General features: G+C 30.5%; 1 protein-coding gene and 1 long non-coding RNA gene across 7 annotated transcripts; both read left to right on the top strand.

The window, feature by feature from the left end:
* Positions 1-18,616, top strand: LOC111291809 (putative sugar phosphate/phosphate translocator At1g06470). Of its 6 annotated transcripts, none has more exons than XM_089766879.1 (13): positions 1-265; positions 695-1,457; positions 1,559-1,728; positions 1,996-2,081; positions 2,238-2,287; positions 4,023-4,090; positions 10,089-10,189; positions 10,361-10,373; positions 14,072-14,214; positions 14,438-14,524; positions 16,314-16,408; positions 17,884-18,043; positions 18,224-18,616. In XM_089766879.1, the coding sequence occupies exons 2-12, from the start codon at positions 937-939 to the stop codon at positions 18,011-18,013; spliced, it is 1,464 nt and encodes a 487-aa protein (XP_089623005.1). In that variant the 5' UTR covers positions 1-265; positions 695-936; the 3' UTR covers positions 18,014-18,043; positions 18,224-18,616. The 6 variants fall into 6 exon arrangements, with proteins under 6 accessions (XP_089623005.1, XP_022739580.2, XP_022739579.2 ...); XM_022883845.2 differs by having other exon boundaries at positions 2-265; positions 14,030-14,214; positions 17,884-18,034; positions 18,215-18,616; XM_022883844.2 differs by having other exon boundaries at positions 3-265; positions 14,030-14,214; positions 18,215-18,616.
* On the top strand, positions 4,103-5,269 carry LOC149516520 (uncharacterized). Its single transcript, XR_016345809.1, has 2 exons — positions 4,103-4,713; positions 5,034-5,269. It is a non-coding gene; the product is annotated as an uncharacterized LOC149516520 (long non-coding RNA).
* Positions 18,617-24,242: the final 5,626 nt, after the last annotated feature.

Below are 24,242 nucleotides of genomic sequence, written 5' to 3'. Positions count from 1 at the left end.
AGAAAAGCAAAAACATAATTGTATCTTTGAATCTACGATTTTGAGACAAACCAAAAACAACAACAGCAGACAACAACGCTCACACAGACGCATCCATTGACTGGGCACCAACATTCACCAGCATCAACTTTATTTCATTAATAATCCACAATCCTTAATCGATTACAAGATCAGATCTCTCATTTTTCCTTTTTGTTTTTTTAATTTAAAGTCCTTTCTCTCTTATTTTTCTTCACCGCTTTGGATCTCAATAATACTTGACCAGGTCACTCCAATGTCTTTTCCTCTTTTTTTTTTTTTTTTCATCTAAGTTTATGTCATTTTTGAAATTCATTGAGCTTCTTATTGGTTCGATTCAGCTTTTTTTTTTTTAATTTGTATTAGATATTTTTCTGATTCCAAATGCTGGTTTGTTTATAGAGTTTTTTCTTTTTTCTTTCTTCATTCAATCGAATTCTTATATGGGATAATCTAAGAGATGGCGAGGTGGGGTTTATTTTTCCTAATGAGTTCATTTAACGCTTTGTTTATCACTGGGAAAACTGAATAAATATCAAAATTTCTTTCGGAAAAATAATGCCAGGTTATTGACAATGGAAATTAAAATTTTCTGTTTTTTCATATTTTCTTCACCTTTTCTTTTAAATGAAGCTGTATTATACTCAATTTTTGCGGTTATATTTGATTGCGACAGGTGACATCTGGGGTTTTTGAATGATCTAACCTAAGTGGAGTGGCAGAACTTTTTTAATATATTTAGTTGATTCTTAATTCATTTGATGCTCAAAATATTGTTCACAAAATAGTTTCATGTGGTAAACCTGAGCAAATGATATAGTTGTATAAATTGATGGAAAAAGAAGGCACTTATTGGGCATTGGCGAGTTGTGTTCTAATGCAGTGCATAGATGGCTCTAACTTAGAATAAGAAAGGATATGGTAGAGAGTAATTTTAATAAAGAAACAGTTGGATGCACGGGGACAACTGATACTCAGACTGGAAATCAAGGTTCAGTTCTTCGCAGGGAGCCTTCCTTCTCTCGCTGGGTCGATGACGATGGGACAATCCATTTGGAAAGCCGTTCAGAGAATAGTGATTCAACTGTAGAAGACTCTGATTTTGAGTTACCTATGCTTAATCAGAGTGAGTTACAAAATGGGTTTGTTGAAGGGGTTAGATACAGTAAATTTTCAGAGCAAAGTATGCACTTGAATGGTAGTAGAACCATGGAAGACAGACATGGAGGAGATAGAGATGGAAAATATGAACCTTTTGATATTGAAAATGAGTATGCTGGGGACATAAGATCATCAAATATTGGTATTGATGGAGCCAATTCTACTGGCAATCCAAAAGCATTGTCACTGAATTCTAACAGCCCTGTTTCTTCAGTGGATGTGTTGAAGACATTGTTCTTTATACTTGTATGGTACACTTTCAGCACATTTTTGACCTTGTAAGTCCATCTTAAACTAATCACAGCAGCATGGTAGCTAAATTTAAAATCATTTGTTTTGAAGCTTGTTCATTGTCCCTCTTATATTTTGCTTTGAGTAGGTACAACAAAACCTTGTTGGGAGATGACTTGGGAAAGTTTCCAGCTCCCTTATTGATGAATACTGTTCACTTCACCATGCAAGCTGTTTTATCAAAGGTGATCACGTGGTATTGGTCTCATAGATTTCAGCTTACCGTTCCAATGTCATGGAGGGATTACTTCTATAGAGGTAAATTCATCAAACATATGTTCCTTCATGCTTCTTTATAATATGAATTTGGCACTTGCATGTTGTCGATGGAAATAAATTTGTAAATTATCTGTTTAATTTTACATCATTAGCTCAAATCTAAATGCATGTTTGCACTTAGATTTAGTGTTTTAAAATCCTAGTCTTCTGTTCTTGCATGGCTTTTCCACCTCTTTGCCTTTCTCTGTAACTTATGTTATTAACTTTTCTATCAACTAATGTACAGATGGACTTTGCCTTTCACAGTTGTACCTACGGCTCTTTCAACAGCACTGGATGTTAATCTGAGCAATGCATCCCTGGTTTTCATATCTGTTACTTTTGCTACAATGGTTTGATAACTTTTCTATACTCTATATACTCTATATTTTGATGAATATTTAGTCTCATCCAGATGAATTGCCTCCTCCAGTCTGTGAACATGCCTTTTGAGTTTTCCTTTTTAGGTTGTGTTGTTGACTAAAATATTTTTCCTGTGTACCCTGCAGTGTAAATCTGCAGCACCTATATTTCTTCTCCTATTTGCATTTGCATTAAGGTGAGTTTTCAAATTGATTTCATGTCTATTGTTCATGTTTGAATGGTGCTGAGCTGTTTGAAGGGTCTTCAAATTTAGGGATGAAGCTCTTTTTGTAGATGTAGAACTAAGTAATTTGGTAGTTAATGCTTATTAGAAGCTTGAAACAATGCATTTTGAGAGTATCCTTTAGATGATGGTCGATTGTTATTTCATTTATTTTCCTTAATTGCCTTTTTTTTTTTGGTCATGGCAATAGCAATATTGCCAAAACAATGAAGGTTGGATGAACCACTGTATAGGATTTTGTGATTGGACATTGGAGAATAAATATACCTACACATCAGAAACTTCTTTTATTAGAAATTTAGGCATTGTTAAAATAAAAAAAAATAGTTTGGTTAGTCTACTGGGTTGGCTTCTTAGGAACTAACTCTATCAGGACCCTATCTCAGGATTCGTTAGACTTTTCCTTGAACCAACTTTATTCATGTGTTAGCTTTGACCCTTTGCTCACTCATCTTCAAACCTTGACATGCATCTGTGCCCTTTTAACTAGAAGGCAATTATTCCGAATGTTAGACAACTGGCCTCTTTTAGAAAACTCATAATTGCTTGTCTTGATAAAAGAGTATGACTGCATGATTTTGACTTTAAAAGTTTTTCCCTGAAAAAGATGAGGGGTTCACCACTCCAGGATAAGTTCCTTAGTTTTATGCTGAACTAAATGGTGTGGTTAGTTATGTAATTGAGCTAAACTTGCATTAGAATTAGCACCAATAATATCCCAGCAAAAGTGATTTTAACCTTAATTCCCAAACTAGTTGGGGTTGTCCACTTGAATCTGCTTTATCCATTTTGTCTGGTCAAGGTCTACATCCAAAAGATCTAAAGCAACCAAAAAAGATGATGAAAATTCAAAACCATGTTTCTATGGTCTACATCAAATACTAGTGAATGCATCCATAATGTGGAGTAATTTATTGAACTAATAATATCTTCCAGAACATAGTGTAACTTAGTAAATGCATCTACTCTAAAGTTGTTGAATTAAGGCTTTATTGAGCCTCTTATTAGCTCAAGTGTTGACCAAATTTGTTGGTGGGACTAGGATGGAGCTTGGGTTCAAATTCACTGATTGAAAGGACAGCTGTCTTGTTGATTATATAATTACTTTTACTGTGTAACTGTCAGATAGTTACTTAAATTCATTTTTGGACTTTGTTTAACTCTCACTTTTTATGCTAAACCAATCTTAGAACTTTAATTTTATTTCTTTAAAAAAACTGTTTGTTTTATTGATTTATCATGATCATATTTGAAGCTTTCAGTTGTTTTTATGCTTATTAGGGATGAAAATGGAACATATCTATTTGGTAACTTAATACACCTATGCTATTTTATTATAAGATTAACTCAGTTGAGCCTAGGAACTGGGTATGTTACATGGACTTGACATAGGGTGTCAGATACAAGAATACTATGTTTTTTGACAATCTTTTACATTAATTTTGAGGATCAAAGAGTCAGACCCATATATATAGAGGGAAGTGCCCAGAAGTGTTAGAGACGGATACATTAGAGTAAAGTGAAGAGTCCGTGTAACATGCTCTGAATATCAATTAGTTTTTGTCGCATGTTGTCTTCAGATATCTGTCAGTCTAACTGCTTCATTTTCTGTTTTTCCTGAGAATCGATTGTATTTTTTCTCATGCCCCTTCTTGCTCTGATATTGATGTTGAATGTTTTTTGAAAGGTTGGAATCTCCAAGCCTTAAGCTATTAGGAATTATCTTGGTAATCTCTGTTGGGATTCTATTAACAGGTGTGGATTCTTGACAATTTCATATGTTTCTTATAAGCAATTCAATTTCTATACATACAGCACCTTCACTGTTGCATGTATTTTTCTTACTCAAATTATGAAGTATGAAGTGGAAGAAAGGTAGTAGTTACTAGATATATGTACTGCTTCCTAATTGTGAGTAATGTGCACCTGGTCTAATTTTCTTTTAGGTGTGGAAATCTAATCTTCATTATTACTTGATTGATTGACTTTATCTATTTTAGTGAAGTCTCTTATTTTTAGAATAAGGAGTGATTTGGATAATTTCACCAAATCCATTAGATATTTTTCTATTATATGTAGAGAGTAAATTACTCATTTGATTAACTGTTTTAATGCATGAAAATCTTAGGTTTTAAGGTTGAGAATATTCAGTCTTTAACCTATATATTTTCATGCAATTCTAATATTTTAATAAGAAAAATATAGAAGAATAAACTAGTTTTATTCTAGAGATTTCTTGATGGTATTAGAGCACGATCTGAACCTTTAAAAATTTTCACTCAAAGTCCTGCATGGTTGACGAAGGGGAGAGCCCAGCGTCGGAGGTTACCTCTAACCCCGGATCTAGTGTTATTGGAACAGGTTCTTTAGCACAAAAGGTAATTTTCTAAGTGCCTTGAGTGTAAAACTAGAGAAATCAAATTCATAGATTGTGGATTCAGGAGCTTTAGACCATCTGACTGGGGATGCATCTGTATTCAGCAAATACAACCCATGTCATGAAAATTTCACAATTCGAATTGCTGATGGGTCACTTTCAAAAGTGGCTGGTGCAGGTTCTATTATTATTTCCAAAGAGATGACACTTGATTCTATTCTGTTTATCTCAAATCTAAGTTGCAATCTACTATCAATAAGCAAAGTTACAAGAGACCTTAAGTATGTTACTAAAGTTCTTTCAAATATGTGTGAATTTCAGGATTTGGACTTGGAGAAGATGATTGGCAATGCTAAGATGTGTGTAGGACGCTATATCCTAAGAGTTAATGATTTTGAAAGGCAATATCAGAAGACTTCTTGTGTGGCTTCATCCTCTAGTAATAATAAAGATAGTAATATCATGTTGTGGCACTATCGGTTAGATCATCCAAACTTTTTGTACCTCAAAAGGTTGTTTCCCTCATTATTCAATAAAAATCCTAACAACCTTTAGTGTGAAGTCTGCCAACTATCCAAACATACCCGTACCCTATATCTTAATCAGCCTTACAAATCATCCCATCCTTTTTCAATGATACATAGTGACATTTAGGATCCCTCTAGAGTAAATAACATTACTGCTTCTGGATGGCTTGTCACATTTATTGACAATCACACCAAGGTTACTTGGGTGTTTCTTATGAAGGAAAAATTAGAAGTAGGCCAGTTATTCCAAAACTTTAACAATATGATTCAAACTCAATTCAAAACCAAAGTCCAAGTGTTGAGAATCGACAATGTGAGAGAATACTAGAATTCAATCCTTGGATCATATCTAATGAAGTATGGTATAATTCATTAAAGCTCATGTGTCGATACTCTTCAACAGAATGGTGTTGCTGAAAGAAAGAATCGACATTGTTGGAAGTTGCAAGATCCCTCATGATGGCTACCTATGTACCTAAGTATTTTTGGGGTGAGACTGTTCTTATCTTTACATATCTTATAAACAGAATGCCTTCTCAAGTCCTGAAATTTCAAACCCCTTGACAATCTCTTCTCAGTTTCTATCCTCACCTTCGAATCATTTTGTCTATTCCCATTAAAGTGTTTGGATGCACTACATTGGTTCTTGCCAGCCAACAAAACCAAAGCAAATTAGATCCCAAATCCCACAAATGCATATTTCTCGGATACTCTCTAAATCAAAAAGGATACAAGTAATACTTACCAGTAACAAAGAAATTCTACCATTCCATGAATGTTACCTTTTCCAAAAATCAACCTTACTTTCCCAAAACTGCCATTCAGGGGGAGAATCCAATTACACGAGAATATCAGCTTTGGGAAGATCCTATTATGGAATCACCAAACACTTCTCCAACTCCTTTTCATGTCCAACTAGATTCTCCAAGCTCGTTTCAAGTCCAAAACATCCGACCAGATCCTCCATGCTCAAAGTCCACACAAGGGAAAACAAACAAAGAATTGATTGTCTATTCAAGAAGAAATAAAACTTAGAAGGATCTAGGAGAATGTACACCTTCAAAGCAAAACCAAGAATCTAAATTGATTTTAGAGATATTTGAAACCAACACAGGTAACACTCTTACTGAATTTGATTTAATTGAATCTTTTGATGATCTTAATAAACCGATTTCTCTAAAGAAAGGTGTGAGATCATGTACTCAACACCCAATCTGTAATGTGGTTTCTTATGAAGGTTTATCACCCATTTATCGAGCTTTTGTTACCACTCTAAACAATATGTAGATTCCCAATAATATTCATGAAACACTCATGCAACCAAAATGGAAGATGGCTGTTTTGGAAGAAATCAATGCCCTAGAAAAGAACAAAACATGGGAGATTTCAGAATTACCCAAATGAAAAAATCCAGTTGGGTGTAAATGGATTTTTACTATCAAGCACAATGTAGATGAATGTATTAATAGATTCAAAGCTCGCCTTATTGCAAAAGGATTTACTCAATCTTATGGTGTTAACTATGGGGAGACATTTGCTCCGATTGCTAAAATTAATTCAATTAGGGTGTTATTATCATTGGTAGCAAATCTAGATTGGTATTCCACCAACTAGATGTCAAAAATGCATTTCTTAATAGCGACCTATAAGAAGAAGTTTACATGAAAATCCCTTCAGGATTTAAAAATCAGGACAATTCTAGCAAGGTATGTAAACTTCAAAAGTCTTTATATGGTCTCAAACAATCCCCATGTGCATGGTTTGATAGACTAACAAAGGTGGTAAAGAAGTATGGTTTTTCACAATGCCAGAGTGATCACACCATGTTTGTCAAACATTCACCTGATGGAAAAATAGCCATTTTTATTGTCATGTGGATGACATTATTTTTATTGGAGACTGTGGAAGAAATTAGCCACCTAAAGAACCTTCTAGCCAAAGAATTTGAAACCAAAGATTTGGGACACCTCAAATATTTTCTTGGTATAGAGGTAGCTCACTCAAGGAATGGCATCTCTGATTCACAGCGTAAATGTGTCCTAGACTTACTAAAAGAAATTGGAATGCTTGGATGCAAACCTGTTGACACCTCTATGGACATAATGAATAAGGTAGGAATAGAAGAAGGAAGTCCACCAACAGATAAGGGTTGATATCAAATACTTGTTGGGAAACTTATGTACCTCTCATACAAGACCAGATATTGGTTTTCGGTTAGCATGATAAGCAGATTCATGAACAACTCAACCAAGGAACACTTGAGGGCTGTGTATCGAATCTTGTATTACCTAAAGAAAAATCTTGGTAAAGGGTTAATTTTTAATAAGACATCACATCAAAATGTTGAAATTTTCACTGATGCTGATTGGGCTGGATCTATTACTGATTGAAGATCAACTATCGATTTTGTACCTATGTGTGGGGAAATTTGGTTACTTGGCGAAGCAAAAGGCAATTTGTAGTGGCTAGAAGTAGCGAGGAAGTTGAGTTTAGAGCTGTGTCTCATGGCATATGTGAGGGAATTTGGTTGAAAAGGTTGCTAAGGGAGTTAAAGGTTTCTGCAGAAGAATCCATGAAGATATTCTGTGACAACAAAGCTACCATAAGTATAACAAAGAATCCTGTTCATCATGATAGGACTAAACATGTGGAGATTGATCGTCATGTCATCAAAGAGAAGATAGAGGAAGGAATTGTTAGATTAGTTTATACTTCCACATGCCTCCAAACTGCAGACATACTCACTAAAGCTCTCTCTTGAAACAACTTCGAGAATCTGAAGTCTAAGTTGGGCATGATTGACATCTACCACCCAGCTTGAGGGGGAGTATGGAAATCTAATCTTCATTATTACTTGATTGATTGGCTTTATCTGTTTTAGTTAAGTCTCTTATTTTTAGAATAAGGAGTGATTTGGGTAATTACACCAAATCCATTAGATATTTTTCTATTATATGTAGACAGTAAATTACTCATTTGATTAGTTGTTTTAATGCATGAAAATCTTGGGTTTTAAGGCTGAGAATATTCGGCCTTTAGCTTATATATTTTCATGCAATTCTAGTATTGTAATAAGAAAAATATAGAAGAATAAAATAGTTTTATTCTAGAGATTTCTTCAGTAGGAAATTTGGTGTGGGACCCATAGGCCATTGTTGTAGTAATGATTAATTGCTTTAATGCTTCACTAATGGACAAAGATATTCTATCTTTTGGCTTCTGTCTTTATGGAGTATCATCCTCTTTTCACCTTTCTTAAAGTTTTCAAGCATTTTGGAAACTAAATCCTTAATTATTCAATAAGACATTGAAGGCATGTTATTTGTTCCTATGATTTTTGGCATTTCATGATTCACATGAATATAAAACATATTGGAGTTCATGTGGTAGTACGAGAGATGTAAAACTTGAAGGGAGGCTTGCATTAATATGACAGTAGGTTGGTAATTGTTGAAAAGCAGCAGTCTGTTTCAGGGGTTTGAGACTATTTTTTTTGTTTAATTGATGTCAAAAGGATGGAAAATCATTACTAGAATTAGGGCTTTTAAGCTATTAATATGGGGTTCTAACTGAACACAGAAATTGTAATTTAGAATGCTATCTAGATGCTGTCTTTGTACTGTAAATGGACCTGTGAAAAGCAGTTTAGGGCTAGGGTTGAAATTTGATGTATTTACTTAATTGTGGTGAGTTTGTTTGGGAGTGATTGGTGACTCTTCTAATGCTGAAAGAGCTTGATATAGGAATGATTTTTAATCTGTAACTGAAGTGATAATAAAAAATACTTCCTCCTTCGAAAATTGGATGTCCACTTTACCAACAGCTCAAAGTTTTAGGAATGAAGTATTTTGTTCCTTTACTACTTTTACCATTACAATTTATAAAGGCTAGAGAGGCCCATCCAAAGTTAGTATTTTGGTGAAGGGCAACATTGGAAAAATACTGTTTTGGGAAAGTGGACATTTTTGAGACTCACATAACAGAAAGATGAACATTCAACTTGCAATGGAGGGAGTAGTAAAGAAGAAAATGGTGGGAAATCTTGGATTCACAACTACATTTTCTTAGGTTTCACAGCTGGGTTGGGTTGCTTCACACAGTCCATGTAGGTGTAATAGCTGCTGAAAATTCTGACAAGTTTGTGCTCCTGGTCCAATAAAATGAAAGCTATGTATAATTTTTGTATAATCAATTAAATAAAATTCTTTATTATAATAGAATAAAAAATTAAAAAAAAAAATGTTTCATAATTAAGTTACAAAGCAATATAAAACTTCGGAACAAAGAACATTTTGATAATGTAAGTAACGTAAATTAATGATACAAGTGTTGAAATCAGTTTTAAAACTCATTTTTTAAAATCTTTTTTTGGTACTTATATAGTTTTACTTTTATTTTTTAGATGTGATAATTTTTATATCATTTGACAAATAAATTGTATATTTTGAGAAAATTATTTATTTAATATAATTGAAATATTATTTTTGATAATTTCAAACGTCAAATAAAATATGTTATGAATATATAATTTATTGTAATCTCATTTTGATGATATCCTTAATAGTAATTTTATCTCTGATCACATTGTCATTATTTTAAGAATCATCAACTTTAACAATTGCACTTTTCACTACACTGTTGCAATCTCTTTCTGATGCTAAATTGGTTCATAATCATCCAAATCATTTTGACAGACTAAAATAACTTTTTACAGTGAGTTTGTCTAATATTTGAGCAGGTATTGATGGTGTCCGTTTTTTCTGTTGCTTCTCTCTCTCTCCCTCTCTCTCAAGCTTTTACAATGTCAAATATTTATAACACCTGTAAAGCTTGATCTTTTTTATTCCAGTTGCAAAGGAGACAGATTTCGAGTTTTGGGGTTTTGTTTTTGTCATGCTTGCTGCTGTTATGTCTGGTTTTCGCTGGTGCATGACTCAAATACTTTTGCAGGTATGGCTTTGATTCATTTTACATGATATATTACACATAGAGTTCAATTATTTGATCCAGTTTTCTCGATATTTTTCTTTTCTCTTTACTAATTATATTGATTATTTTAATTGTTGCTTCCAAATTGACTTTTCAATGGTAATGGTGGCTGGAATGGGCTACTATCTATAGAAAGAAGCCTATGGTAAGTGGTCTCTCTCTTTTGAAGTTTACCATTTTTTTCCCTTTCTTTGTTATTTTATTACATCACCACGTTATTTACATTCTTTTCTATGGTTTTGGATCAGTATGTTTGCATGATATTATCATCATCCATTCTTAATTTAGACAACATTCTCACCATTATTGCCAAAAGACTTGTACTCTATTTGATTTTTGCTGGACTGGTGATTGAGTTTGTGTTGGATGTTCCCGTGTCTAAGAAGGAATAACATACCCTTCATTTTGTTTAAAATGAGAAATCTTTTATTAGCAGTAACATGGAGAGGAATTTGTCTACTGCAATATTAAGTTCTCCAGGCATATTGCACTATATCCTAGGTTATATCATTTCTCTAGATAACTCATGTGAGATATGGTTACTTCCATTGATTTATGCATACAATAAATGGTTGCTTAATAGTTTGGTTTAATTTAATTAAAAATAGACCTGTCCAATCTGACTTGAACATGAAATCTGTCCAACCCACCAAAACCTGACCCCGATCTAATCCGATTGGACTAGGAAAAGTTAACACTCAACAACCTGAATCAAAAAGCTAGCTAAACCTCAAGGATCCGAACTTGAAATGACAGATTCGAAATGATCCGAATTTGAATGACTTGAAAGATTAGCTAAACTTAAATTATATATAATTTTATTTCTAAAAGTATTATTTTAATGAAAATAATAAATATAATATAAATTATTAATTAATTTTAATTTTATAACTTATCTTTCAAAATTTTTTTACTATTGCACTTTTATATAGTTTTAAATATTATCCTTCTTAATAATGATTTAGAAAGAATAAAAGATAAATTACTTCTAGGATTATAATTGAATTTGATTTTTATGTTTATTATATTATAAATAAAGTTCCTTATTATTATTTTTTTAACTTGGTAAAATAATTAAATAGATCAATAATAATTATTTAAAAAAATGACAACAATTCATTAAACCTAATTATATCACATTGGTATGGCATATATGTATAGACTAGTTATATAGTCCTTATAGGCATAGAAAGTAACCTGTAAATTATGACCCACATCCACATGGCTCCATTACATATTTGGGACAACATAAAATTGAAATGGATTTTATTGTATTTGACTTACTAGATAATAATTTTGTTTAATAATAATATCATTCATCATATTGTTTATGGGCATATATGACCTATAGGTGGTAGTAATATATTAATATTGGATTGGTTTAAGAAAAATGATTGCATTTTTAAAGTTTTAACTTTAAAATTGAAATATATTTGGTATAAAAGTTGAGAATTGAGATGAGTTTGTTGAATTTGATTGAAAGTGAACCAATAACTATAATGAACATTAATTAGTAAAAACATTTTAGTTTAATAAAAAAGTAAAATCACATATTTATAAATGATAAAATTCTAACTTTAATTTAAAGCATAAAAATTAAAATGTTTATATTTATTTTTAAAATTGTATTTATTATTTATACTTTTTTCATTCGATAAAATTCTAATAAAATTTGACTTGATCACATAATTTGTTTAAATTTTGTATAATTTGATTTTAAAATAAATAAATTGAATCTAAAATAACCCAAAATCAAATAACTCAAATTATTGGAATGCGAAATGATTTGAATTTGCAATGATCCGAACCCAAAATGATCCAAATTAGAAATGACCATGATCTAAAATAACCCGAACTTGAAATTGATCTGAATTTTTAAAGATCCTAATTGACTTGACTTGAATTGACCTTACCCAAACCTCGCATGGTTGATAGGTCTAGTTATAAAGCTAATTTACTAATAATTTGTTTAAATTTATTATGATTTGATTTTAATAATTAATAAATTGAACCTGAGATGATCCGAATTCGAATAACTTGATTGTAAAACCTGAATTACTTAAACTTGAAACAATCTGAGCTTGATAATTTTTGAACCGAAAATGACCCAAACCTGAAGTGATTCTAACCCGAATGATTTGAATCCAAAGCAATCTGAACCTGAAATTGACCAGACTTTAATACCTGGATTGACCTAACCTAAATTGACCTAATCCAAACCCAACTCGACCCACCCAATTAATAGGTCTAGTTATAAAAGCTTTATTTTCGTGAACTTTTTTGTCTTAAGTAGATATAGTTTATAAGGGGATAGTATTTGGAGTGGATGTTGAGTTGGCAATCTTGAAGTTCTAATTCTCATTTTGATAATGATAGTCTCGAAAACTTTTGTAATATCTATGAAAAAGGAGGGTTTTAATTTATACTAAATTGTTGCCCATGCTTCACTTAGAGTATTTTTACTTGGTAAAAATTATTTTAGAGTAGATACTTGACAAAAAATGTACAAAAAACTTTATTATAAGTACAACAACAATAACAAACTAAAGCCTTATATCTCTGGGACTCGGTTATATGAAAGGCAAGAAAAGGAATCATGTTAGTTCATAATTTTGTATCTTCTTGCGCCACTTATTTTTATAAAAAAAAAATTATTTTCACCTATTTCCTTAACCCTCATATCATCTATTATTATTTGCATCCACATCTTTTAAGTTTTACCTTTACAAGCTTTGGTGTCTTCTAGATCTAAAAAAAAAAACCTTTGTTATCAATATGAACAAATAATACATATTTTTCGAAAAGAGTAGCATGTAACTTTTAATGAAGAACTTGTAAGAATGAATAAAAAATAGTATATAATGTCAACAAATTCATTTGGTTCAAACTCTTAATGCATAAACTAAAACTAAAAACTTATTATTATTATTTTTTTTAATGAAATTTCAAGTACAAGAGAAGTTACAATCTTAATTGAGTATTACATCTATATATAAGAAATCATTGAATAATCAACTAACAAACTAGAACATAACTAGACAAATAATCTAACATAAAGTTGAACCAAGCCCATACATGGTGAGACCTTAACGTGGGATCTTAAAGTTCTAGGTCCTTTTCCTTGCCACTAAGCCAAGGCTTCTTTGGCACTAAAACTAAAACCTTATAAACTAAAACTAAAAACTTAATTTCATGATTCAAAACTAATAACTTATATAGAAAGCATAATTATAAACTAAACTGAAATTGAAACATTAATAAAAAAAAAAAAGACCAAACTGAAATAAAACTTTTAAATATACTGAAAGCATAATTATAATTGCTATTTATGTATGAAAAATTTAAATACACCAAGGGAGCATATATTGATAGGAACAATCTGGATTTGATTCATGAGTATTTGTACTATTCAACAGATGTAAATCTAGACTCAAAATATTAAACTTAAATGACACTAAACTTTAAATATATTCATCCACAACTAATAGGGTTCATAGATTCCATAGATTCATGAATGTATAAGTTTATGAATGGTAAGATTTGTGTAACTTAAAATAAAGGGAAAGAAAATTGATTAATAATATATAAAAAACTTTTCATGACTGCCATGTGACAGCAAAAGAACCCCCTCCAGGGATGATTTTAATGTAATGTATAGATATATAGATGTATTGATAGACTGCAAGTGGTTTTGCTAAAAGTAACTTGTTTTCTTCAAATAAGCTGGTCTTTTTTTTCTTCTTTGTTTTTCTGATTTTTTACAGCATTGCTGTTAGGTAATTTCTATTTAAATGTATCCAGGATTGAAAAACCCACTTACCTTCATGAGCTACGTGACTCCAGTGATGGCAGTTGTGACAGCTCTTCTTTCTCTCTTCTTGGATCCGTGGGATGATTTCCAGAAGAACAAATATTTTAACAGTTCATGGCATATTGCTCGAAGTTGCTTGTTGATGCTTTTTGGTGGAACACTGGCATTCTTTATGGTAGGAATCTATGCTGAAGCATCTTTTTTTTTTTTTTCCCCCTTTAGTTTTCCCTTTTAAATCTATTTGTCCTTTCTCACTCTTTGGAAGGTTGGTAAGGTTTCTTCTTAAAAATTTTTGGAATTGCTTCTGGACCAAATTACAAGCTTTACATTTCTCTTTTCTGTGGCTGTAATACAAATCTTGTGGTTTATTTAGAAGCTTGCTTTTCTTGTTGGTGCAGGTTTTAACAGAGTACATCTTCGTTTCTGTAACAAGTGCAGTTACAGTGACAATAGCTGGAGTTGTGAAGGAGGCTGTCACCATATTGGTATATAGTTTTCTTTAGATATATATATTTTTTATCATTTAATGGTTTTGAAAAATCTTTGCTTTTTACTAAAGGGTTACATGCAGCATTCTGACTTTTTGTTTGACTCAGTAAGGTCCAAAGTAAATGGCATTCTAGTCCCCTTATCTTAAAATTGCATGTGTGAGTCCTTCAAAAAAACGTTGTCTCATCAGTCATCTCATTTTTTTTTTTAAACTTTGGTACTTATGAATTAGTTCATGCTAGTCATCAATTTAAGATACAACTTGGGAGCCCCTGGTAGTACAAACAATTATTATCTACTTGTGCTTGCTGCAGATAGTTTCCTTGGAGATAGCAGTCATCTATCATTGGATATATATATATATATATATATATTTTGTTATATGTATTGCACATATCCATTTGAAACTTTAGAAAGTAAGTGAAAATGGCAAAAATGAGCTCCATGGTTATAATTGAGCCAAAATGGCTTACCCCAAGCTGAGTTCAATCAATAATTCTTGAGCTTGAGGTGAGCTAGGTTTGTGTTCAAGCTTGGTAATATCTAGTCAAGTTGAGCCTGCCAAGGAAGATTGGTTCAGCTCCATTCTGTTTTTACAGCCTAGCTTTGTTTATGGATCAGGTTTGATTTCTTAGAGTTTTGAGTTTATGGTGTTTGACTTGTTTGTGTGGTAGGCTTTTAAGCCTTTTCAATTTTGACTAGTTTGGATTTCAAGCAAGTTGTTTCCTCAGGGTTAGCTTTTGCCAGCTTAATTTTATGAACAACCCCTCCAAGAAAGAATAGTTTGAATTATTACTCCACGGCAGCAAATATCACTCCATTGAAATTGTGACACATTTTATTTTTTTACATATCAATTCTAGGGCCTGTTTAAATTTTACATACTATCAATTGACCTTCGTGAAACACTATTTCACCATTTATTGACTCCATATCGAATGTGTATAAAAAGGTTGACTCGTTAAAAAGTAGGAATATGTGTCAGGGCCTGTTTAAACCTTGGTGAAACACTATTTCACCATTTATTGACTCCATATCAACTGTGTAAAAAAGGTTGACTTGTCAAAAAGTAGGAATACATGTCATAATTTTAATGAGTATTTTTATTAACATGGACTACATGTTTCATATAATCTTATTTCAACCCCTCAATGCTAATGTATTGTGATTTATGATTAGTCACATATTTGAATGCGATGAGCATAAGCGAGGATATTCTAATCACTACAATCTAGAGAAAGGGTGAGGATATTTTTTGTCTACATTCTCATTTTTATGCAATGACTTAAGTGAGGATATTATTATGCACTGAGCTCAATTGAAGATGTTCTTGGTGGTAATCCATAGTTCTTCCAACCGTATCCTGGAGTCATTACCAAAATGGAGGGCAATCAATGAGTTGCTTATTTAGGTCAAGAATGGCAAATGAATGGTAGAAGAGATTGAGCTGAGAGTCAGAGGCTGTTCACACAAGAGGAGACATTGTTTATCAGATTTCATTTTAACAACCAGGTCTTGGATTGGGTTGGGTGGGCTGTTTGATGGCTTGGTACCAGGTCTTACTTGATTTTCACTAATTTTTTGGCTTTATTTGGGCTGGGAGTGGAATCCTGATCCCCTTTATTTTATCCAACAAAATCTTCTTGATTTCATCTGTTGTCAGCCTTCACATGCATAATGTTAGTTTCTTGCTGTTTTCCTGTTCATGCTGATTGCACTCTGTTGTTTATTTTCCTACCACGTATTTGCAGTTATTTTCTAATTCTTTTTCTAATACTTATTCAGGTTGCAGTATTTTACTTCCATGATGAGTTTACCTGGTTAAAAGGAGCTGGACTCTTCACAATCATGGTTGGAGTCAGCTTATTCAACTGGTACAAGTAAGTGGTCAATAAATCTTCTTTATGAATTTGCAATTTGTTCTGGCTTGAGGCCCCCCCTTCTACGCAAAAAATTGTAGTTAGTGATTTCCCTTCAAAACTTTCTGAAGTTGTAACATTTTATTTAAAGTTTAGCACTTGTGGCTGAGATATTGAATTTTTAGGAGGTCCATGCTAAAAGAATATTTATATGTTTCCAATTCATTGTTTTGAGATCTTATTATTTTATTAGATATTAAAATTCAGCCTTTTTATATCTGAAATCAAAGTTTGGAGGTTTTAGTCATAATGGAGTCATTTCTATATTAGTGAAGGCATGGAATTAGATGGCTTTGCACGAAGAGACTAGAGATTAGCACTTTTATTAAACTCCCACCCCTGAGGTATTGAACTTTGTTGAGGATCTGGGAATGTTGTATGTCATTTGTAGGGAGAATTTTTATCTTAGTGTTTTTGCATTTTTTTATTCTTTAAACTAATAGCAGAATTTGGTGTTTTTAGTTGTTGGGCTACTAAGTTAATTGATTTAGTTGCTCTTTGTTTTTCTCTGACTTCTATGTTTAGTTATATTACGTTGCACAGTTAGCCAATTAACTTACACAATTTTAGCATTTCTTAGTCTCTTATAATTACTATCAATCTCAAACTTCACAAATACCTCTTGCAATTCTTTATTTTATTCATTTAGTTTATTTTTGGATGTGATGATTTATTCTTGTTAGATAACAGTCATGGAGAACCCAGTATGCTATGTAGTCACTTTGTTACAATGTAATGAGGTATTAGGAGAGTTACTGCTATTTGCTGCTCTAAACCCTCGAAAGGATGAGGCTTTCTTGTCCGTGGGATTTCTGGCGCTTAGTAAAATGAGGCCACTTTTTATCTTCTTCTCCTACTTGTGTTATTGGCAAATTGACATAACCTGATATGAATTACCAATTTTCTTACCTTAATTGTATCTATTTCAAATTTATACTCAACCAGTTCCAAATTCCCAAATTTTAAACCCTAATTCATCTATTTCCAATTTCTCTCAGTAATCCCTAAGAATTCATGTTTTGCAATTTTTACCTCGATTTGTGTGGATGGCCTGGTCATTACTTCTGTAACCACCCATATTGTTCTCTTTATTCAATGAATCACAACTTCTGAACTAATATTCCATAGAAGAAGAGGGACATGCTTGGATTTGTAACCAATATCTAGTTTTTCCCTCTATGCGGTTGAGTTCAACTGAGGATATGAAATTATATTGAGCAGACAAATTTATTACTTGGTATCTTCTGTAACTGAGGATATGGATTTGTCATTAAATTTTAATATGGATTTGTCTGTCCAATCTATTTCTTCAACTCCTTTTAGAGTTCACTGATGTAATTCCTGAGTTTGTTTAATGATCTCCTTTTGCTTTATGGTTTCTACCATGGCTAAGCTGACCTAAAATACCTATGTTGTTTTTCTTATCCTTTTTGAAGATACCGAAAGCTGCAGAAGGGTAAACAAGAAGTAGATGAAACAGCGGGGTCATCCCCAACTAAGCATGCTGCGAAGTACGTCATTGTTGAGGAGATGGAGGATCAAGATGATGTCTCTAGAGAGCTTTAGAGATCATACAATGTCCATTCGGTAAACCTAGTAAGCCTCCCTAATGCCTTCATAAAATAAATTGATCGCTAAACATATTTCTGGGTTCAACGGTGGTATTTTGCCATGCATGACTTTTATTCTCACACTGTACTTCTATTCAATTTCTCACCAAATTTGTGACCTTGCTGCATGATGTGTTGTGGCCTAACTAAAATTCAGTTTTAACAGGAGATACTGAGCAGAGTACTGCCAGCTTTTAGCTCTCAGGGTTCTCCGGTTACTTTGCTTGATGCAAACTGTGCGTGTAGTTTACCTACTATAATGTTGGTGGCTAAACAGGAAGGTTTCCTACATTAGTACAAGTCACAAACAATTTTTTGACATTTTGCTGTTCATTTTAAAGTGGAAAACAGGTTTGTATGAAACGTTTCATCAAGTTTTCAGTAGGGGGAATGCCTTTTTTCATAAATATGCGATTTCCCATACCTAGTTTAATGTTAGTTTGATTGTCATTATTTTCACTTGACATTTCTTAAGAAATTGAAGATACATATTGTTATAATGAGTTGTAGTAGATCAAGTTGCAGATTATAATCCTAGATCCATATTTTTATGCCATCATGTTAGACGGTTGTTGTTGTTGCACTGAATGTAAATAAGTTTGAGTGTAATTTTCATGAAACTCAGTTTAAAGGCCTTAATGGTAGATGAAAATTTTTTTAATTCTTTTTTAAACTTTCCTTTTTTTATTATTTTTTTAAAAACGAAAATATCAATAGAGTTTTAGGGTGTTTGAGAGAGGAATTTTGGAATTTTTAAAAATTTAAAAATGCAAGCGTATTGAATTGATTCATTTCAAAATGCTAGTCTTTGTAATTGAACTGTTTGGATAAATATTTTTTAAAAAGAAATTTTGAATATTAAAATTTGATGAGAAAAAATAATTATAATAAAGAAATAATGATATTAGAGATAGAATAAAAAAATGAAGAAAAATGCATTGAGTGCAGTTAATTTTGTATAAATGTGTAGATTTACTAATAATATGAAAAAAAATAAAAAAAATAAAAATTTTGACAATTAGCTTTTATTTTAGAAATAAGATAATTTCGTTTTAAAAATTTTAAAATCTTTATATAAATAAAATTCTTTACTTGAAAATTTTATTCAAGGGATTTGTACCCTTTTTGTTTCCAATTAGGGATTGTATTTCAATAAGGTAATTCCTTAATATGGTATGATGTATTAGCTTTTAGATATAGATGGTATTAGCTTTTAGATGTAGATGGTAATCGAATAAAAGGTGAATTGGATTTTTTTCAAATTTTTTCAAAAATAAATTTTAAGATAATTGAATGTAAAATTAAAAATAATATCAAAATATGATGCAATTAATAATAAATTGATAAACTTGAAGCAAATATAAATAATAATTAAAGTAAACAGATCAGGTAAAAAATCAAATATAATGATTTATAAAGGTTCGATTATTTTTTATAAATCATTTACATCTTTTCTATTAGTTGTCCATATCGAGGTTTTAATCCATTAAATTGAAAAAAATTACTTACAAGATACAAACTTATCTTATATTATATTTTTATCTTTTTTTAAGGCTTAAATAACAATTTCTACTTTTACAAGATCAAAAGCATATCTCACATTTTTTTTACAAAACAACCCAAATAATTTTGCAAACTAAAATACCTCTTTAAGGTTAAATGTTTGCCTAATGAATAACAAAAAAATTGATGAATGAGTACAACAATAATTTTGGATACAAGAACAAATACAAAAATATAAAATTTTAGCTTTAAAACTCTTGATTTCTTGAAAGATAGTGATTGAATGCTCTAGATCTTCTCTCTTGGCTTCAATGGTGTTTGAGGAGTTTTATTTATAAAGGATTTGAGTTTGTAGCCGTTAGGGATTGATTGGTGTTGAAAATATCTGTTGGAAGCTTGAAAAACTAGTCGTTACACACAAATCTGGGCAAATCCGATCGATTGAGTGAAAGGACTCGATCAATCTTGTGCCTGAACTCTATTTATCAGTTCCCTTACCTGATTGATCCTGTTAAGCCAAATTCAAGGTTGCTTTACTTTCTGGTTGTATACCCAATCGATCTTGTTGAATATCCAATCGATCCATTCTTCAAACCCTAGATCCAATTGATCCAGGATCATAAGAGACTAATGATTTTGTTGAAAAATGAACTTGGAAGCATTCTGGATGAAAAATCAATCGATCCTACATAAAAGGGGATCTATTGGTTTAGCTAGGGGATCAATTTTGTAAGCAAAGTGATTGATCCCTTCTTTCCCAACATGAATAAATACATTTCTCACTTGATAAAACACTTACAAACATTCTCTTTTTGAATTCAAAACATATTTCGAAGCTTTTCAATTTTTAGCACATCAAAAATCATTTTGATAAACATATTTTGTATTTAGTACAATAATGATAAGAAATAAAAAAATATACTAAATTAATCTTTTGTAAAACCACAATCAAACTTATTTAACTTAATGTTTTATCATTTGAAAATAAGGATCAATTCAAAGCTAATAATCTCTTTTTTTTTTATATGACAAAATTAAAGATAAATTTGCTTGATGGAAAAACTTGAAAAATATTTTAGGATTTTGAAAGCCATTTTCAAAAATTATTTTGCAAAACTCCCTCTTAAGCATGCTAAAACTCAATATTCTCCCCCATAATCAATGCATCTTAATCCAACATGACTCAACAAACATATGTTAAAGCAAATATAACAATTAAGCATAAACATATGCATACATATGTCAAAGCATATAATAAAATTAAGCACACACAAGAACATATGTATATCAAGCATAAGAAAATTTGTCCACATAATGTTTCTCCCTTTTATTTGTCATAGCAAAAAGGTATGAGCAAGTAAACAAAGAGCTATTAGTAAATATTCACATATTCATTTTCATCCCCTTTTGTTTAAGCTTTTTATATCAAATATTAAAAATCCTATACCAATTGCTATAAGCATATAAGAAGAAATATCCGTGAACTCTTTCCCTTTTTATTATTACAAAAGAAAGAGAGATCAATTCAAGGCATGGGACAAAGTATATGATATCAATAACATCAAGAGCATTTTGAATGCATGCAATCAAATGTAATGTACACAAAAAGTTCACATACATGTATTTAATCATAAGAGCATAAAAAATATAAGGTGTATCCAATTAAAACATTTTAGCACATGATTATTCATTCAAACTAACAACATGAAACATATGAGCAAAGAATAGAGAAATGATATGCATGCAACTCATAGATCATGTTATTAACAAATGCGCTTTGAACATAAAACATCAATATCAATTAAGTATACAATTCAAGTACATATATACAAGCTAATACCAAATGTTAAGGATATCAATTGTTAAAGATATGTTATGGCAAAGCATACAAATTGTTATTGCAAAACAAATCATTTTAATCTAAGCAAAATTGCAAGGTTTTTCTTCCTTTGAGCAAAAAAGAACTGAAACAATTTAAGGCACTTAATTTTGCATGAAAGATATAAACAATAAGGATATGCATACTAAATAAGCATCAATGGAAGTTCACAAAATTCTTAGCAAATGTGTTCACTAAATTTCAATGATTACACATATTTTAAGCATACGAAAGATTAAATTAATAAATCTAAAATGATAAACATATATTTCATAAGTATATCCTATCAAACTAAGAACCATAAGCTCATATACAATTAATAAGAAATGAGTATTAATGAGCGATAAGGTTCTATCAATTATCATGTCATAAAAAATATTAGCAAGATTTTTAAAACATGATAAACACATATGCTATAGCAATGAAATAGTGAAAGTATAATTATTCAAGTATATTCCTATTTATTTGAATGCACAATAATGTATTTAATCTAAGCATATACAAGTAATCAAATATATATTTATTTCAAACAAAATCACACAAGCATATGCAAAATCATTTTAAATCATATATAGTAATATACCAAAAATATGCAAATATTTAAAAACAATGTGGTACATTCTATTTCAATGATCTTAATTAATGAACATGTTCAAAGAAATTAATCAATTTAACTCAAATACATGTTCAAAGATTCATGCATTAACCAAATATTCATGCGTTAAAAATATATTCTCATCAAAGCAATAAAAAAAATTAGGCATGAATATCAAGCAAAGTGTATATAGTCAATCCAAGCTTTTAAGAGTGTTAAAATAATCCTTACAAATAGCTCGGTAACTAATTGTGCAATGTGTTCATATATTCAATCACAATATCTCATTTTTACACATATCAAAGCAAGTATTTTATCAAATCATGTATTAAACATTATAAATTGTAAGTATATAGCATAAATTTAATATAATTACCTCAATCCTTTTTAAGCTATATTGTTGTACTCATTGTAGTTGAATGAAGCTTTGAATCTTCCATTTCACGTCATTTGAGCTAATCTTTTTATACTTGGGCTTGATTGATTAAGATGCTTTGCTTGCTATACTTGAAATCCCAAAGAGATTGTTGACCATTTATACTTATTTCAAGTTTTCCTAGTATAAACTTAAAAAAATTTCTTAATAAAAATTTTTCATTAGTAGCATTAAAAATATCAATTGTAAAAATTATACCAATTGTTAGAAAATAAATTTCATATTTTAAGTTATTATAGACAAAATAAATTTTGTTCGTTAAGCACAAATTGCTAATAGCAAAGGGAGATATAAGCTTAAGTTCAAGGCCATTCATCATAATAAACATCATATAGTATAATATTGGTACTAAAGCAAAAGCTCTTAAATAATGTCTAAAATATAAAACTTTTTTAGATTATTTATGAACACAAAAAGACATTTAATATTTATATGTATTTAAGAAATCACAAAAAAAATGTCAAAGTAAATTTTTGGCCATTTAAAAATAAAAACTCAAGGAAGACATACTTATCATCAAAACAAATTAAAAATTTAGTACCAAAGTATAAATATATCAACAGAAGTTGTAAGCTATAATAAAAAAGACTTAAGGCAAACATAAGCATTATAAGAAAATAGTTCTTTTAAGTCATGTTGCAAACATGTCAAGTGAAGCTAAATCATATTTGTCACATAAGCACACATACTTGACAAGAGCAATATTTGAACCAATGATATATTTTCATTTAAAATCAAGTAGCTCATCAATTAAAAATTTTTTTAAAAAAAGAGATAGAATAATTAAGCACAATATCAAAAAAATATTGTCAAAATATTTCACAAAAATTAATAAAACATTTAGCGTAAGAGCAAGTATATTACAAAAATATTTCATAAAAAATTTAACAAATCATTTAAGCAAAAAGAATAGATATATTTGCAAAAGATTTTTCACAATTAAGAGATAATTTTAGTACTTTCAAATTATAAGGATTAAGGTCAAGTTGAATTAATCAACATGAAAGTAAGTATTTTGACAAAATCATAGATGAACAAAGAATCAATATATATTACCTAAGCAAAAGATGTTAATCAATTTTCAACATCACAAATCAAGAATTAAAATAATTGAGAATAAAACAATAAAGTTAAAAAAATGTTCTACAATATCCAAGCATTATGAATAAGTTAAGTAATTTTAAGCATCATGGCCCTATAAGCATTTTTAACAATCACAAATCAATATGCATAAAATTCACAACAATCATTGTCATCAGGCTAAAATCATCCAAACAAATATATTTATGAAAAATACAATAGGTTAATCCATTCAAAGCTTAATATATTCAAGATTTTTTATTTTTGATACTTTATTACTCATTTTTGCTTAAAAAAGATCTTGAAAAATCTCAAAACTAGTTAAGCTTATTTTTAATTAACTTGAATCATTCCAAAAAATTTTGAAATGACAAAACAAAATTGTTCAAGTCGTCATTTGATCTTAGAAACAAGGAAATAAAAAAATCAACTCTTAAAGTCCATATTTCCTTAGAAAAGACTACTAAGATGGACAAATATATTTAAACTCACATTTAAGTTTATTAAACCATTAAGAAAAGTTTTATATCACAATATAAAATTATCTAAATGGTTTTTATGCCCATATATGTTCAAAAACAAAATTTAATCTGTTAAGTTCCAAAATCCTTTTTGACTTGCATAAAACACTTTGAAAAATAAAAACAATTTCAAGTTAATCAAGTTTCTTTGTTTAAGCAAGTTTAAATAAT

The sequence above is a fragment of the Durio zibethinus genome, chromosome 10 (assembly GCF_047325235.1).
Source record: "Durio zibethinus cultivar Kanyao isolate XHJ-2024 chromosome 10, ASM4732523v1, whole genome shotgun sequence".
Lineage (NCBI taxonomy): Eukaryota > Viridiplantae > Streptophyta > Magnoliopsida > Malvales > Malvaceae > Durio > Durio zibethinus.
This window is presented reverse-complemented; position numbering and strand designations above follow the sequence as displayed.